The sequence below is a fragment of the Maniola jurtina genome, chromosome 10, assembly GCF_905333055.1.
Source record: "Maniola jurtina chromosome 10, ilManJurt1.1, whole genome shotgun sequence".
Lineage (NCBI taxonomy): Eukaryota > Metazoa > Arthropoda > Insecta > Lepidoptera > Nymphalidae > Maniola > Maniola jurtina.
The window spans coordinates 7,384,021-7,397,482 of record NC_060038.1 but is presented as its reverse complement, the minus strand read 5'-3'; the positions used below and the strand labels follow the sequence as shown (position 1 = coordinate 7,397,482).

At 35.4% G+C, this 13,462-nt stretch overlaps 1 protein-coding gene across 2 annotated transcripts in view; it reads left to right on the top strand.

The window, feature by feature from the left end:
• Positions 1 to 13,462, top strand: part of LOC123868817 (tachykinin-like peptides receptor 86C) — a 72,347-nt gene that overhangs the window by 19,438 nt on the left and 39,447 nt on the right. For both annotated transcript variants that reach the window (XM_045911464.1, XM_045911463.1), the window contains exon 3: positions 8,189 to 8,331. In XM_045911464.1, the coding sequence (XP_045767420.1) occupies positions 8,189 to 8,331 (143 nt within the window). The remainder of the gene's footprint in view (positions 1 to 8,188; positions 8,332 to 13,462) is intronic.

The window sequence follows — 13,462 nt, the reverse complement described above, 5'->3', positions numbered from 1 at the left end:
AGGTCGTCGAAACATCGAGGCCGCTTTCAAAATTACTGCAAATGGAGCGGAAAACTAACTCGAACATTATCACTGCCCCGAAAATGATTGGAAGTTGTAATATTTTTCACTACTTCCTTTACTTTCTTCTTATCAATATGTGGTTGCCTGGTGGTGACCGCTTCAAAGCGATAAGGCTGCCAATTGTACCTCCTTACTTACTCATATCTATCTTTTTAATGTTTATTTTTTGTTCGTTTGCATTTCTCTTTCTTTATACACTAAAGCTTCAATCGGTGATCTATAGAAACTTTAGACATCGCATTTAGATTTTTCTCTAAAACATAGACTTCCACTAAGTAATAAAATTCCACCTGAGAAACGCCGGAGCCCGGCAGTTACTCATTATTTACTTATTAAATTTTATGTTACGTTTTAGGTTATGTTAAAAAAATAGTTTGTATATTTCCACCACGGTGTTTCGATTGCTAAAATGCAGGAGTTCATTAACATATCCTAATTTTACATGTTGAAAGATTTTACTATGACCAGCTTGTGCATTGATGTCGAAACTCGAAACTATGTCTTTTGATAGATTTGAAATGTAGCTAATATTTTATTTATTAAAAATTTAGTGCGAGAGGTGATTACGCTATGACTATATCTAGCCCATCAAAACTTAAGTCTTCATCAACCTTTCCACTATCGAAGAATTAATAATTTATATTCTAGTCCTAGTTTTATGATATTGCTTTTTTTTAGTTAGTCTGTGTCATTTATTTACTTTATTATATCTCGGTAAATGGAATCTGCGGCAGACCTTTCCGCTTGTTGTGATTTAAATTATATCAAGAGGTTTACTTATTGTTGGCACGGTTCGGAAATATACAGAAAATAACCTGTTGGGATCGTAAATAACTTTAGGGTCTAAATAATGTCCTTGATAATTTTCCATACGTAGACTTTATTATGATTGAAAATAGAACCTACCGAAATTCTTTCGAAATAACCTATTAATTTAACGTGTTTATTTTTCCTATTTGGTTTTACTAAAATGTCATATAAGTAATTTGTAGACAATTTTCATGCAACTTGATAAGACATTATTTTGTGGTTTCGTCTTTGACGAAAATTGTTATCAAAAGCCGCCGCTATCTTGATGTTGGATTGGATGGGCGGTTCTTTTAATTAGATGTCACTTTTAACTCGAGATCCCTGCTTTACCAGAATTTCCTTACATTGCGGTAAATTAAATTTTATTGTCAAAGAAATTCCTATGAACTTAATTATTATTACTTACTAGATATCCCGCCCCTACTTCGCTCGATTAATCTCCTTGAGGATGTAATATCCAAAAATCGTAAAACATGAAATTCTTCACTTTTAACCAAAAGCTTAAATGTCATTTTTATTTGAAGTGGACTGGTCTGGAATTTCCAACAATTATTTCTTAATGAGGACCTTCGTAACATTTTAAGTTTCTAACTCGGTGGTGTAGGCATAGAGCAATCAGTCAGGACTTAGTGTTTTTATAACATCTGTTTAATGATATGTTAAAGTCTAAATTATGAACATCGCATGATTCAGGATCGCATGAGGCTAAAAGCTAAACCCTCGCAAATTACAGTACAACTCAGTTGAATTTGAAGCGATAACTAGACTATTTACTTATAGCTACAAGTTTGACAAGCGGAATAAACAATAACAATTAGTAGGTATCTATTAGTATGACTAGTCCAAGAAGTCAAGTTCTCTTTTTAGTTCTAGTTAACCTAACCTAGACTTGTTTGGCCAGTCCGGATTAACTAGGTAAAGGGTGTTTTGCGGGACATCACTTGCTCCAATATACCTGTATTAAGTATGACATCTTCTAATTTACAACGAATACCTATTCAGTATAAAAATCGCTCATCCATAACACTAGCATCTAACCTGTTACTGTTTGAAGCATTATTGTGAATAAAAGTTAATAGATTGTAAGAATAGGCTTTTAGCCTAATCAAACAGGTAGAGCAAGTAGCAGTAGCTGAAGGCATACCTATACATATAGATACACACATTTATACTTTTTGTAGCATTTTTATAGCGCTGCCGCTACGAATTTTCTTGTTAGAGGCGTTAACGTTTCTCAAAGGTGGCTCGAAGGTCATCGAAGGGTAAATTTACCCCCAAAAATTTGCTATAGAAGGCCGGAAGCTTTTTGTATAATACTCATTGTTCTCTTTATTTATAACATTTATGTGGCAGGTATGTTAATGTTATAGTACTTAAACTTGAAGAGAACCATGAATAACCGATAATACCCTAAAGATATACATATTCATAGTTTCTATAACTAAAAATTTAAAAAACCTTCGACACAAAAACGTCTATAAGAAAACTAGAAAAGAGCTGATAACTTTCAAACGGCTGAACCGATTTTCTTCGATTATAGCTAAGAACACTCTCCATCAAGCCAAGCCACCTTTCAAACAAAAAAAAAAAACTAAATTAAAATCGTTTCATTCGTTTAGGAGCTACGATGCCACAGACAGATACACAGATACACAGCTGATACACACGTCAAATTTATAACATCCCTCTTTTTGGTTCGGGGTTAAAGTATGTTATGCTAGCGCCTGCCTGCGAGTTCACCCACTTTCCCGGGGGCGTAATAAGTCCTGGCATACCTAATCGATTGAGCCATTTTCAAGTTTAGCGCGGGCAAAATGATAAATAGACGGATGGACAAAAATTTAAAAAAAAGGGCATTTGGGTTTGATAGCCTGCAAAAAACCTAAGTATAAAATAAAAACCATGATGCATAAATTATGAAAGATTGATTTACTTTAAAAGAGTTGTTGGATATGAGCCCAAAATCTGCCGTTCTCTTCTCAATGGAACAAAATATATTAGCATAGCTAGTGCTTATCATAAATCTATCATTTAGTACTTAGTATCGAAGGGATTAAGTTTTTTTTGTTTTTTGGTCCATTACTGGATCGGTATAAGTATTAGTCGTGACTTGACCTAGCCTATAGGCTATTAGGTATTATACAAAATTAGAAGAATAACGTATCTAATTCAGTTGTCACCGCGTACCTACTTGTAGATTCGCTGAAAGGTACGAGTAGGTTTGTTCTGTAGTTGTCCTTTCCTTTATGGCATAGGTTAAAATCTGATAGGATCTTAGTAGAATCTACTAGCAAAGCCGCTCTGGTTTAATGCTGGTGGAATTTCTTAAATCCTTTCTTAATAGGGGACTACGTTATAAATAAACCTACACGAACAATTCTAGATATTGCAGTTTGAGCTGTAGTACATTGTACATAGATAAGTACAAAAAAATAAGCTAAGCTGTATAATAATTGGTTACTAAAATAAGCTCGTAAATGAGCTACCATGATGAAATTGTCCGTCTACGTGTTCATTAAATCCTACACGGAACAGAGATATGTAATTACGTAATTTAAGGCACAGGCATAAATTAGGCGTAAATTAGTGCATTTTAGTGGAAATCATTTATACATTATGAGATAATGTTCTTACCTATTTAAAAATGATCTAACAGTTTTGTGAATGCTATTAACTGCATAGTAATATATCTAGGTACCAGTTGAAAGTATTCAGTCTGTACCTGTCGACCTTGTGGTTCGAAATTACAAATCTAATGGCGGATCGTTGATGCAAATTGGTTCAGTGATCACCAGTATAATGGCTTAGCCAATCTAACTAAGCGCATTTGTTTGTTCGTTTAAAAATGGAAAATGCTGTTGTTGTTCTGCTGAAACGTGTAGACACTTACATCTTTTTATATATTATGCGGGTCTAACAAAATAAATAATTCATCGATCTATTTTCATTTAACATGGTTCACGATTGTTTATAGACAATGAAATGTTAAGAAGAAAAACCTTAAACGACGCTTAAAACGTCGCTTTATATGTACATACTTTGAGGTCGAGTATAATGTCAGTGTTTGGCGTAATAGGTTCATTAAAAAATATATAATTCTCTGTTGGCCAGACAAGAAAAAGTAACTAACCTTTGGTACAAATTTTACGACAAGGCTCAGCAAAATTGGCTCCGTCATAAAATGTCGACCGCAAACATAATTACTCACTACCTGTTTTTTAGGGTAACTCCAATTAAGTACTTATGTTGAAAACGTTGAGGAAATTTTTCCACAATAGAGATTAGATTTCGCGCTATAAAGATGCGAAGGTAACCTACCTATGGTAATAAATGAATATAGACAGTTATACCTGTAATTAAAACGATGGACAACCACAAGTCACAATATTTCCACACCTAACACATAATAATAAATGAACACACATGTACACTCATTTTACTTAGGTAGGTTAAAACTAAACTAAAAGCTTGACTATACAGGATGTTTGGTAATTAGTATATAATGACGACACGTACCCATTTTTTTTTTGTTGACACTGGGGAATGCATTTACGCATCCCCCCCGGAAGCTAGCCAGCCAGCCGTGAGGCAGCCAGCCAGCTGAGGGAGGGTATGTGGGACTCGCCGGCCGAGAGGCGACCGGAATACCCACTAAACCCCAGCGGCGCTACTGCGCGTCGCCTGGCGACTGGGTCACGGGAACGGCCGAAGCAAACAACCGCAACCCAGCCAGCGACGTCTGCCGAGGCAGACCCTCCACCGGGGACCTGCTCGGTCCCCAACACCGCACCTCCGTGACGCACCAACGAAGTGCGTCCCCCGACCTTGGGACGCGCACGTCGCCCGCGTCCCATCCGCCGCTTCGTCCACTGTGCCCTCTGCTAGTCAGAGGGACACGCGGAGAAACCTCCCCCCCCTGCCATAGCCAACAATATCTCCGAAGAGAAATTATTAGCCATGTTACCGGGGCGCAACGGCCCGAACACTGCTCTTCCCCTCGGACGCATCCAAAAGGGAAAAAAAATACAAAGCTGAAGTTAAATGAAGAAATAAAATTATAAAAATTTCCATACAATTTTTTTTTTATGTCCAAGTTTTCATGACCCTAACGTGCCCTAACTCACTGAGATCGTTGGCCTTGGCCTATCTAAAGATGACCAACGATCTCAGTGAGTTAGGGCACGTTAGGGTCATGAAAACTGTGACATAATTTTTTTTTTTTAATTTTGTATGGATTTTTTTTAATTTTATTTCGTCATTATACTTCAGCATTGTATTTATCAGGTCAAAGTAGCATGGGTACGTGTCGTCGTTATATACTAATTACCAAACACCCTGTATAATATTTGAGCATATAATTATTGTGCTTTAGCCTTTAGTAAGGAGTTTTATTATATCAGAAGGACAAAGGTTCCAACCTCCTATTGACTACAATATTAATTGTTATTAGTATAACAGCAGGTTATCATTAATTACTGTGTCACGTACGTAGAGCAAATGACAAACGTCACGCAACTTTTGATTTAAATAGGTACTTTAGGTATTCATAAACTACCTATTAGTTTCCAACTATTATTTTTTGACACACTATAATGTGGTTATGAGTTTGGTCTAGTTTGTACATTGTACATCATATGAGTTTGTTGGTTGTTTATCCTTCAATCAGGTCGCAACGAAGCAACGGATCGTCGTGATTATTCTTTTCGGGGATAGGTATAGTTGAAAAGTGACATAAACAATTTTTTATGACGGAAAATTAAATAATTTCCACGGGATTTCAAAAACCTAAATCTACGCGGCCATCAGCTAGTCTTTTATAAGTTTCTGGCGTCGTGGGAGGTATTAGTTTATAATTTACGGAGAGTTATAGGTTTAGAGTCCCTACCTGGATAAAAATCAGTCTTAGGCTACATCAATGCATAATTAGGTTAAAATTTAAGTAGTTAAGCGCAAAATCTGTGGTCTGCAGAATTTCTCATAATAAATTCGATGTCACATTTGTCAACTTGAAAACTTACTGAACTGAGTCTCCGATCTCCATAACATCTTGAAATAGGTATATAATGTAGCCAGTAGCTAGGCCAAAACTATTTGTTTGTATAGTATAAACATCACCTATAACAATGATTTAACCTCGTGGGAGGCACTAATTTTAGGAGCACAGTCTGATGAATACTGGATAATGAAGACTGATTGAAATTCAGAATCATTTGATTTCTGCGCTAACCGAATAACCAAATAATTCAATGGACGCATTGGTTATGACGATTGTCTTGAATTAATTTGGAATTAATTAATTTAGGATTTATTGACAGACACGACGGACGGACAGACAGACAGGTAGACAACAAAGTGATCCTATAAGGGTTCCGTTTGTATTTTTCGAGGTACGGTACCCTAAAAATGACTTTCATACAAAAAACTGTCATCGCCTATTTATAGCACTGTTAGTAGTGGAATTTCCAAAAAAGAGTGCCTACGTTGTGAAGAGTACCTACTGTCAAAATTCCAAGTTTCTAACCCCAATGGGCTTAGACTGTCCTATGTTGATAGCTCAAGTACTAGTCCGAACAAGTTATTAATTTGTATACCTATATCTATAATTATGTGTTAAGTATGTTATAGAAGAAGATAGAAGATAGATATATATATATTAAAAGCTGAACATAATAATTATTTATTATTGTAAGATAGTCAAAAAGAAATACTTACCTACTCTAATCCTGACTTTTATAACTTTAATCTGTCTTTCTTCCTATTAATACTTATAACTAAGAATATACTTTTATTACTTATATAAATAATATTAATTAACTTTCTCTCTACCTACCACTAAGCTAAATCGTCTTAATTAAGGTTTTAATTAATTTGTTTGAACTGTACACAATTTCCGGAGACAAACAAATTGCTAGTCTCTGAATCTTGTTTTCGTTATAGTTAGCTACTACTTGTAAATACTTGTTTACTCCCTTAAATTCTACGAAGAAATAATATTTCCTTTCAATATTTCCACTTGTCAAAGTTGGAAAAACGAATAAATATTATAATACCTACTTACTTACATATCTTCTTATTAGACTAAAATCATAAATTCAGTCCCAAAGCTTTTATTACTGCGAAAGTTTGATATCCTATAACGACCCTTGTCAGTGGGTCATGAATAATTTGTTTAATATTTCTTTTTATACATCATATTTCGACGCCATTAAATTAATAATCATGATATTATCAGTGTAAGTATAGCTCTAAAAACTATGTGAAATAATTTAATATTTTGCATAATACCTACTTATATGTTCTTTTTTCGTTCCATACATTTTAAACCCTTAATAATTGTGATCTCACTTCGTGGTAAGTTACGATGCAGTCTTATGAGGGAAGCTGGTCAACTTAGAAGGCTCATGCTGCACTTAGTATCACTGCTGTAGACTCTCACTAAGAACCCAAGTCAGTCCGGGTCAGCTTTATTTCATGTAAAAAGGTAGCCAAGACTCACAAGTTCATAATGTTTTCACTGTTAAAAAGATATGAGATCTCTAGTAGAGCCAAGCCCCTAGCTGAGCTTAGATTTGTGCTGGCCATGGGACCTATCCCAAGTCCAAAGTAATATATAGCTCTTAAATGTTCTTGACTGTATCAAATTTATAACAATAAATAACAAATCACTCTACTTACAAGCTCTGATTCTACAAACCCTACATCTTGGTAAAAAAAGGACGGCTTGGCCGTTTAATGTTCGTAAAACTATTACATGACATAACATATTTTAAGGCCTTAAGGAATAGTTTGTTCGACAATTACTAATTTGTATTGTACTTCGTGATGGTCGCAGAAGCAATTCCGGGCTTAGATGTCATTTCAGATAAAAAATCCATGAACTGTAAACGGCCAAGCCGTACTTTTCAGCCGTCATATACAGGCCACGGCCTCGTTCCCGTAGAAATTTCAAAAAATCCGGCCTTTTTCCATATAGGAACGTCTCTGCAAAATTTAAGCTTTTTAAGCCTAAAGTACTTAAAAGCTTTTAAGCTTAAAAGCTGAACTTTAGGCTAGGCATGCGTTGATAAGTCAGTCAGTGAGTAAGTTAGGACTTTAACACCCGTATTCACAAACGTTACTATGAGGTCTCATTGTGCGCTCGAACGCACAGTGTAGGTTCCACCAATCAGATGACTGTGTCACGTCAATTTACAATGATCTGATTGGTGGAACCTACACTATGCGTTCGAGTGCACTGTGAGACCTCATAGTAATGATTGTGTATACGGCAGTAAATGTATGAGATAAAAAATGAAAAGTTATTTTTTGTCGGCAGAGTCGCTCTCGGCAACTGCATGGGGCTGGGCAAGAGGCCCTACAGCCCCCCGTGGTGGGGGCAGCTGGCCTGGTTCCTCGTGTTCGCGGTGATGCTGCTGCTCGCAGTGCTGGGGAACACCTTGGTCATTTGGATTGTTTTAGGTAGGTATGATTAATTATTTACTACATGATGCTGACTTCGTCATATGGATATAAGTTTTTTAAAAATCCCGTTAGAATTCTTTGATTTTCCGGGTCAAAAAGTAGCCTAGATCCGCCTACAGCAAGCAAGTTATCCCTATATATTAGATTTTTAAATGTCTGCCCCAGGGAAATAATCTAACTCAGCACCTATTTCAAAATCGGTTAAACGAATAGGCCATAAAAAAGTAGCAGAAAGACGGACACACTTTCACATTTAAAACAATAATGCGTGTCTTGCGTTGCAATGCCTCTTATTATGTACTAGCTGATGCCCGCAGCTTCGCCCGCGTGGATTGGTCAGATCCCCTGCAGCATCAGGATTGAAGAGTTGGAATTCAAATTTTTTATGAAACAATGTCGCAAACTTCCTCTGTCGATTAAAAAAGAAATGACGCAAATCGGTTCAGAAATCTCGGAGATTTCGGTGTACTTATGTAGAAAAACACAACTCCCTTTTTGAAAGTCGGTTAAAAAAGTAGCCTATGTTACTCCCTGGTCAATTCTCTACTTGTCTGTGAAAATCCCGTCAAAATCGGTTCAGCCGTTCCAAAGATTAGCCTTTTCAAACAGACAGACAGACAGACAGACAAAAATTTTAAAAACGTGTGATTCAGTTATGGTATCGTTCAAATAACCATATGAGCTTAATATGAGGTAGTTATTTCGAAATTACAGACAGACACTCCAATTTTATTTATTAGTATAGATTACTTGCATGCCATCTTTTTTACGTTGATGATACTTTTCCATAAACCTTAACGCAAGTGCCAACAGCAACTGTACAAAGGTTCACCTCAATCGGTTAAACGATACGCAAACGAATAGGTGACGAATGAACTCGCAAACATAGGTGTTGTTTTAATTATCAAAATTATAATAATGTATCTACTAAGTTTATAAGGATAACCGTACCAACGCTCAACAATTTTATATTGATACACCACGCGCTGGCGAACAATAAACGATTTTCAGAAATTCTATCCAAGCGGAAGCTGGAGTGCTGTTCATAATCAAGGAATATTTTTAGGAAACGAATATATTTTATTGTAGGTACCTATACTTGGCATGATAATAAAATTATTAAAATCGGACGTAAACCATCAGTGGACTTTCATGCATTAGACCTCATTCATGGTCATTTTTATTTCTATTTTTTTAACTCTTTTTTTGGTTGCTTATTTTTTCCAATAGTTTAATGAAAATTACGAAATACGGAAAGAAAAATCAATCGGAGCTAATAATAATAATTACAGCTACACGTGATTTTCTTGGTGATTTATTAATACCTTTAGAAAAAGAACAAACTTATGCACCTTATAGAACAAGAGCAAACTTTTGCACCAACGCAATATTATTTATGTTGAAAGTCTATATTAAATAAACTGTACCACACGACTCTTGAGTTGTGAAAGATACTTTACCTACTTAGAAATAATTCATTCTCTGGTTTAAAAGGGTTTTAAATAATACCACATTTAAGTCTACGCTTAGACAAGAATGGCTGTTAAATGTATTTAAATAGAGGCTACCCAATTTATTAAAATTAGGCTTTGTTCGCAATTTGTCCCGAAGGCCCGGGATAAAGTAGCTTTGTAACGCTTAATAAACATTGGTCTTTATTAGATAAGTACGCCAAATGGAGCGATTCATAAAAGCTAAATGCTTGGAAGTGAATAAAGTATAAGTAGGTAAATATTTAGAACTCTTCTATTCTCCTTTCAACAGAGGTTGCCTGGTAGAGATTACTCTAAGCAATAAGGCCGCCTTTGCACACAATTGTTTTTCTGTTTTCTTCCTTCTGTGTTGTTCGTTTACATGTTTTTGTGTGCAATAAAGAGTTCTATCTATCTAAATAGGTCTTGTACTTCACCATCATCATCAACCCATCGCCGGCTCACTACTGAGCAAGTTCACTTTTCAGATTGAAAAGGGTTTAGCCATAGTCCACCATGCTAACCAAATGCGAATTGACGGACTTCACACACCTTTGAGAATATTACTGAGAACTCTTAGGTTCGTAACGTAGGGTTCCTCAAGATGTTTTCCTTCGCCGTTCAATTAGCTTAAAACGCAAATAGCTCTGTAAAGTTAGAGCCCGGGATCGAAGTCCCGACCCCCCAAATAGAAAGCCGACTTAAAAAGTTAAAACCACTCCACTTTGAATCACCGCTTTGAAAAGGGGAAATATTAGGTCCTTACATATGAAATTGGCGTCACGGTAATATTATCTATACAGTATTCTAACTCGGCCGTCTCTTTGAAAAAGATACCTACAGTTGCGCGGTACGTAAACATGCGGTAGGGCTGCCCGCCTCCAGCAGTTTAATTACAAGGCCTACTTTGTGTTTCCATCTAGTTTTGTGATTGTAAATATACTTTTTTTATATAAACAAATAAAATACTTTATGAATTGCATAGGAAATGTTCAATAAAAATGCGTGTTGTTTTTTGATTGGTAGATTTAATTAAAAAACCATGTTTATGATTGAATAACAAATCGGTCTTATACATTTGAGACCGAAAAATAATTGCGCCTCGACTGAGACGTAGGAAATTAAACGAAAGTTACGAATTATTAAATTTTAAAGTTTAAAAAATCCGCATTCTAGTATAAAGCTTTTAATTAAAAATTGTTTTGGGAAACATGGACAAGATGGAGAAAAATGAATATCTTTTAATTGGTTATAGATACCTACAGCTACTTTACAATTTATATATTTGGTTTTAAATGAAGTTCGGAATATTTTCTCCATTTTTTCTATATATTCCACAAAATCATCGCTGGGTACAATCAAAAATTTGCGAATTAATCTTATTGTAGTCCCGGTACCTTAAATACCGACATTCTGAGCTGAAATTGTGGCTTCTTTGATCGGGTTTCACATACAACGAAAAAATCGCGCGGTTATTGTTAGAAAAACAAAACACCGCCCGTTCGTCACTGCGGCACAGTCGCGACTGTCTGCGTGTCGAGCGCCTGCCGACATCGAGGTGCGTAGGTATAGCTCGCGTTTCGTCCGTTTGTATGAAGTTGGAATACTGATACATAATATTACCGTGTTGGCGTTTTGTCTTGATCTCAAATATCTCTTCTTTGGTTAAGAATTCCAATTTCAAATTTATACATTTATTTACTCATGCTTTTGTGTTTTGAAAACTAATTTAACTCATTTGTTTCTTTTTCTCTTTTGGTTTTTTCTTTGAGTCGTCACTCAGTTTACAAAATGGAAAACTTGAAATATCGCGTTATTTACGATTGCGAGTTCCATCGTGGCACCAGTGCACCACTAATATTATGAGTAAATATTTTGAACTAAAAAAACAGTTAAGTATTTCAATACGTTCTCGTCCAGATGCAGATTTGCTTGTTCGTATTCCTACATTTTCATTCAAATCTTGTCGTTAAATTAGAGCAATAATTGTACTTCGTACATGCCTATGATAAGGTATATTTCGCAGGCAATAAAAAGGCAAAATCTACAGATCTTATTTTTTGAACGGATTGCGATCCCCTTTAATAACTAATGCAATCCCCCAGGAGTTGCGACCCCAGGTTAAAAAATGATGTCAGACATGATGCAGTAGAAATAAGTATACAATTATTCCTTTTCAAGAATACAACAACAGTGTAGTCGAAAAATAAACACATAGAAGGAAGTGTGACATATGATTTCATTTTTAACCCCCGACCCAAAAAGAGGGGTGTTATAAGTTTGACGTGTGTATCTGTGTATCTGTGTATCTGTGTGTCTGTGTATCTGTGTATCTGTGTATCTGTGTATCTGTGTATCTGTCTGTGGCATCGTAGCGCCCAAACGAATGAACCGATTTTAATTTACTTTTTTTTGTTTGAAAGGTGGCTTGATCGAGAGTGTTCTTAGCTATAATCCAAAAAAATTGGTGCAGCCGTTTAAGAGTTATCAGCTCTTTTCTAGTTTTCTTGTAGAAAAGGAGGTTACATAACCGTTAGGTTCATAATATTATGTCAATTGACAAAATATGTCAAGCTGTCAAGATGGACGTTGCCTTGATACATAATTATTTATTTAAAAATGATGTTTTGGAAAACTCAGATAGGGTAAACTCATGCAATTATGTGACACTCCTAATTTCGTGATAGTTTGTTTCGAAGCTGGTACTGAGTTAGGTGAGCCAAATACACATCTTTAATGTGAACCTTATGATAGGGTAATAAGTCTCAATTCTCCCTGCAAAGTTTGGTTTGAATTGTGCGAGAGAGATAGTAACAAATGACAAATTTGTCCGCCCGCGCTCAGTTTCCACGCGCTGCGCGCCATTGCTACTTTGTGTTTACGCAAATAATTAGAAATAAATACTAAATATCCTTAGATTACAACGAAACTTACACAATTCAATCTTAGACCAGTGTATTATGTGATTTTCTATTTGGTGTTAGAAAAAGGTGAGTAATTTTAGTATCATTCCTTATTTCCTCAATCCACAGAATTAACTGATTTTCAAGTTTTGAACTGAAGTCGTGTCACGGATTTAACGTAGGTGCATGTGATGTTTGTATAAAACTTGGTTAAAAGCTGTTTTGTTTTGTAATTTATTGAGTTAATATGAACATTTGTACCCAGTAGAACTAAATAAAATTTTGGTAACTACATAAAAAAGTTTTCAGTATTTTTGTCACGGAATTAAATGAGTTGAATTTTTATCTTAATAAGCTATTTTTATTTTCTATGTATAATGAAAATTTTCTTGTTTACAGATATAAGTAATGGAGGAACAAGAAACTAAAAAAAATAGGAAATATAACGAAACGCCAGCAAAAAGAAAATATTCCAATTTGGTAGACAAATAAAATCATTGGGAATGCCGTCAATCAAGGATAAGAAATACCTACGCTGTCCAAAACGCACGACCACGGCATTTGTATTGAATCTTACTCAAGACGATGATAGCACTAAGCACCTATCTTGTTTCTTTCTTTTTAGTTTGTTTTACTTGTACCAAGTCGGGTTCAAGTTGTCTCATTTTTCCGTAGTCGGGTTATAGTTTTTTCAACTTTTGAACTTTTTTTTATTGATTTATTTGTCACGAAATCAGAAACATATTTCTATAT